This window comes from Raphanus sativus, chromosome 4 (genome assembly GCF_000801105.2).
Source record: "Raphanus sativus cultivar WK10039 chromosome 4, ASM80110v3, whole genome shotgun sequence".
Lineage (NCBI taxonomy): Eukaryota > Viridiplantae > Streptophyta > Magnoliopsida > Brassicales > Brassicaceae > Raphanus > Raphanus sativus.
In genome coordinates, this window is record NC_079514.1 from 22931779 (window position 1) to 22937003 (window position 5225).

At 35.4% G+C, this 5225-nt stretch overlaps 1 protein-coding gene across 1 annotated transcript; it reads left to right on the forward strand.

The window, feature by feature from the left end:
* Positions 1-325: 325 nt before the first annotated feature.
* On the forward strand, positions 326-3861 carry LOC108811701 (amino acid permease 1). Its single transcript, XM_018583821.2, has 6 exons — positions 326-801; positions 1873-1966; positions 2077-2291; positions 2441-2583; positions 3002-3229; positions 3315-3861. The coding sequence occupies exons 1-6, from the start codon at positions 456-458 to the stop codon at positions 3741-3743; spliced, it is 1455 nt and encodes a 484-aa protein (XP_018439323.2). The 5' UTR covers positions 326-455; the 3' UTR covers positions 3744-3861.
* Positions 3862-5225: the final 1364 nt, after the last annotated feature.

Below are 5225 nucleotides of genomic sequence, written 5' to 3' on the forward strand. Positions count from 1 at the left end.
ATAAATGAAGAGGTCTGAATTTGTTATTTAAATGGTATAATTTTATCAGAACTTAAATATGATAAATATTAAAGCATACTACTTTGAATGCGATTTTATAGAAAATTTTATATATACGATTTATATATTATTATTATAAAATAAAACTAATTGTTAAAGTAAAACTTGCGCGTTGCGGAAGTTGAAAATCTTGTTTTAAGTAATAAGAGCTGTGTGCACAAAAAAAGTAATAAGAGTTGAAATTGAACACGTATTGGCATATATGCTACAACGACATTGTATTTATATAGGCATACATATACAAGTATGTCTATATATAAGCTATTACGTAAACACAAAATCATTGACTAACTAGAGTACTTCTTCATTAACTTTCTCTACTTACTCATTTACTTATCTTCTTCCTCTCTCTCTCTTTCTTTCCTCTTTGCTTGTTCCTTTCTCTGTGTCAAACTATGAAGAGTTTCAACACCGAACACGAGCACCCCGCGGCGGAATCTGGCAACGTCTACGCCGAGTCCGATCATACAAAGAACGTAGATGACGACGGCCGAGAGAAGAGGACGGGGACGTGGCTTACGGCGAGTGCGCATATTATCACGGCGGTGATAGGCTCCGGAGTTTTGTCATTGGCATGGGCGATAGCTCAGCTTGGTTGGATCGCAGGGCTTTTGATTTTGGTCATTTTCTCTTTTATCACTTATTTCACTTCTACGATGCTCGCTGATTGCTACCGTGCGCCGGATCCCGTCACAGGAAAACGAAACTACACTTACATGGACGTTGTTCGTTCTTACCTCGGTATGTTTTTTTCTCTGTTCTCTTTTTCACATTAGATTGAAAATTAAATTAACACTTTTTATAGCAACTTTAATATTTTCTTTTCTTAATGGGGTTCATTACCAAATGTTCAGTTATGTGAAATAATTTTATTTTTAAAGCATGGTTTTGTATTAAAAGAACTATGCATCACTATTTTAGATACTTATGTTGTGTGGTATTTAGTTAGGAACTTAGGATGATGAATCTTGTATGTGCATCCGATTGGTTGTGCTAGGATTGTAGATAAAGTAAATGAAACTTTAGATTTTCAAGCATTTTCTTTAATTCCCTGCAAATTTTATTTATTAGAAAGACAGCGGATTGACGTACTACAGTCTACAGCTGGTCTATATCTTTTTAGGTATTAAAAATTTGACTGAACATACAAACATTGGTAATTATCCTTTTAATTTCAAACTATACACTATGGTCGCTGAGATGAATAATTAGACTGTTTTTCACAAAGATGATAATTCAACCAGTTGATAGTATGTTGCCTTGTTCAATAAATTTGAGATTTTGCTCTCTTGATTGTAATTGATATTATATGATGATTTAGTCGACCAGTGTTTAAAAAAACACAATTGATAAACACGATAATCAATATCAAGAGAAACATTATGAATTCACTTACAAATTTATAGTAAAAGATTGACTTCAATGTAGATGTGTGGTGACCGTCTTTAACTTCCAGTTTTACTGTTGATGTTGAAATAATTAGTTAGGCTGAAATTTTGGCTTTATCTTTCAATAGTATATTCAAAATAATTTCAATATATCGATAAAATTTAATACTGTTTATAATGATCCAAAATTGCGTGAACCGAGGAAAACAGATATTAAAGATGTTTTGACATATGAGACCGACGGTTTTGGTGGTATTAGGAGCATTGTTGGTTTTGGATGTTGATGGAAGTATTATATATAGTTCCGTGGAGTATTTTGTTTTTGCTTTATGAAACAGAAAATAAATTAATAGCTTCAAACATTAGTAAATACATAATAATTAATAATAGACTACGTAATATTTTCATTATTGTAAATCCACAGGTGGTAGGAAAGTGCAGCTGTGTGGAGTGGCACAGTATGGGAATCTGATAGGGATCACTGTTGGGTACACCATCACTGCTTCTATTAGTCTGGTGTAAGTCAACTATGTGTGAATATGTTATATTACTGTATCACCGGTTACTATATCTATATGTTATTATTAGTCTGGGGTAAGTCAACTATGTGGTTATGGTGTTTGCGCAGAGCGATCGGGAAAGCAAATTGTTTCCACAATAAAGGACACGACGCAGATTGTACTTTGTCGAGCTATCCGTATATGGCGGCTTTCGGTATCATTCAGGTTATTCTTAGCCAAATTCCAAATTTTCACAAGCTCTCTTTTCTCTCCATTATGGCTGCGGTTATGTCCTTCACCTACGCAACTATTGGGATTGGTCTAGCCATCGCGACCGTCGCAGGTGCATAACAAATATAGTAGCAAAATTGCCATTACTAAACATATCAGTTGTGGTAACAATTTATGGACCAAGTTGTCCACCAGTAGTAAATGAAATAAGGCATAAACAAGATTACAAAACTAACGGTTAATATGTTACGATATGAAAAGGTGGGAAAGTCGGTAAGACGAATATGACGGGTACGGTGGTAGGAGTTGATGTAACCGCGACTCAGAAGATATGGAGATCGTTTCAAGCGGTTGGTGACATAGCGTTTGCATATGCTTACGCCACCGTTCTCATTGAGATTCAGGTAAGTTATTTCAATTTTTAGTGAGTCTTTGACAGCTTTGAATATGAACCTGTCGACAGAATTGGGGTTAGAGATTATTGACAATGACAATCACATTCTGTGTGGAGCACTTTTGTTTGCTTTACTCAAAGGAATCAAAAAGGAAGAGAATCTGTCTTTAAGCTTAAAGGAATAACATGCGCATATTAATGACAAGAAGTCACATTCAAAGATATTGTCAATCTATTTTCCACATCTAACAAATGAAATAACTCTAATCAACAGTGTTACGGTATTTGATACAAAAGATTATATATGTTGACTAGAAAATGATAGTTTAATAAAGATTAAGTGTAACACATGGGACCAAACTTGATAAAAGTGTAAGATATGCTGATTTTGCATGCACTAATCGGTGAGAGCTTGATTCATTTTGCAGGATACATTGAAATCTAGCCCAGCAGAAAACAAATCTATGAAAAGAGCAAGCCTTGTTGGAGTGTCAACCACCTCTTTCTTCTACATCTTATGTGGCTGTCTCGGCTATGCTGCATTTGGAAACAAAGCGCCTGGAGATTTCCTCACAGATTTCGGGTTTTACGAGCCCTTTTGGCTCATTGACTTTGCAAACGCTTGCATTGCTTTCCACCTTATCGGTGCTTATCAGGTAAAAACCAAAAACAACAAAGAGAGAGATTGGTTTTTGCACAGTCCTTCTCTTTAGCTAATGGAAGAAAAACATGATTTTATAGGTGTTTGCGCAGCCGATCTTCCAGTTTGTTGAGAAGAGATGCAATAGAAACTGGCCTGACAACAAGTTTATCACTTCTGAATATTCAGTAAACGTACCTTTCCTTGGAAAATTCAACATCAGCATCTTCAGGCTGGTATGGAGGACGGCATACGTGGTTATAACAACTGTTGTAGCTATGATATTCCCTTTCTTCAACGCCATCTTGGGTCTTATCGGAGCAGCTTCGTTCTGGCCTTTAACGGTTTATTTCCCCGTCGAGATGCATATTGCACAGACTAAGGTTAAGAAGCACTCTCCTAGATGGATTGGGCTAAAAGTGTTGTGCTGGGTTTGCTTGATTGTATCACTCTTAGCTGCTGCTGGATCCATCGCAGGACTGATAAGCAGTGTCAAGACATACAAGCCTTTCCGAACTATTCACGAGTGAATTTCAGATCCATGAGAGAATAATAAAGTTACGTAGTAGTTTAGTCTTTTAGTCTTTTAGTCTCTCTTCCTAACTATTTCGGGTATAAATCCAATGAGAATACTTTGCTGAATAGCTACATGAACCTCTCTCTATCCACAGCTCTCAATCTAATACATATGAGCCTATAAGAGCATGTCCATTAATGAGTTCTCACATAGTATCTCACTAATTTCTCACTAATTAAGAAAAAAAAATCATAAAGTTAGAGAAAGATGAAGAGACAATTCTCTGTACAAATTCTCCAAGAATTTCTTGCATTAATTAATATAGCAAATTTCATGTTTTCATTGAGTTAAGCAGCTATAAAAATCAAATTTAATTAAAAATACAAATTGTATTAGAATATTAGTATATATCTGCTAATAACTTATTTTTGTGAAACTACATAATAAGGGTGCTATAACAGGTCTTGCAAATTTGACTGGTCAACATAATACATATTTCTGAAAAGTAACAATAATATACTATTAAAAATAGAAAATTCATTTTTGAGAGGCCTTTTTGTTTTGAATTATTATATTATTACAATTATGAGAAATATTACAGACGATTTTACAGCCGACAATCCTACATGTCGTATGGGATTCACGCCTGACTGCACTACATGAATCTCCCTTTGGGATCTACACTTTATGGTACTCTTGCGCTATACTGCAGATTTCTTGTAAGTTTTTTCTCTCTTAATTCACATAATTCCGTATTTTTTTATAAAAATTCAAATTTATTGATCAAGCAAGAGAACAAATGTCATTTACAAAAGAATTAGACTCAGGCTAGAAGGATATACAGTAAAAGGAATTGAAGAAAAAACTATAAAGACCTCTTCTACCCGCTAGTGGAACCATCTTTGTAGCAGTCCTGCATTCTCATGTTGCGACCCATACTTCAATGACACAATTTTGTTCCTCATCACCCTATCAATGTGGCCTTGCACATCTGATCTGTGGACGTCCATTTACCTTGATGTCGTCTCGAATTTCGTTCTCTCCATATGTGGTAAATGACTGTCTGAAAAAGCATCCTGATCAAAAGGGAGTCAAGTCGAGGTAACCTGTTCCGCTTGATCGTGTTTAGTGTGATAGTCCAATCAGGGTTAGGTCGGCGACAAGAAAACCCTCTCACCATACTTTCCCAAATTGTGAAAGAGTAGGGACAAGCAAAAAATAGATGATCCCTTTTCTCGTCCCTCTCTCCACAAAGACCACATCCTTGCGTAATGCCCCAACTCCTCATCCTTGCATAATTCTGCATTTTCCGAGAATTGAAACCCGGAACTCCTAGAATTAATGAACCCTTGGTAAAACCACTGGACCAAGCGGGCTTCTACACACCGTCCTATTAAAAACTTATGTTTTTATTTAAGATATTATTAAGATACTATCCATAAAATCTATTTATTCCTAACGAAATCTATTTAATTCAACAATATTTAGTTTAAAA

Excerpts from the sequence above, each read along its gene's own strand:
- LOC108811701 (XM_018583821.2), top strand. The coding sequence starts at position 456 with ATGAAGAGTTTCAACACCGAACACGAGCACCCCGCGGCGGAATCTGGC. Across the intron at positions 802-1,872 it reads CGTTGTTCGTTCTTACCTCG|GTGGTAGGAAAGTGCAGCTG; the intron begins GTATGTTTTTTT and ends GTAAATCCACAG. Across the intron at positions 2,292-2,440 it reads AGCCATCGCGACCGTCGCAG|GTGGGAAAGTCGGTAAGACG; the intron begins GTGCATAACAAA and ends CGATATGAAAAG.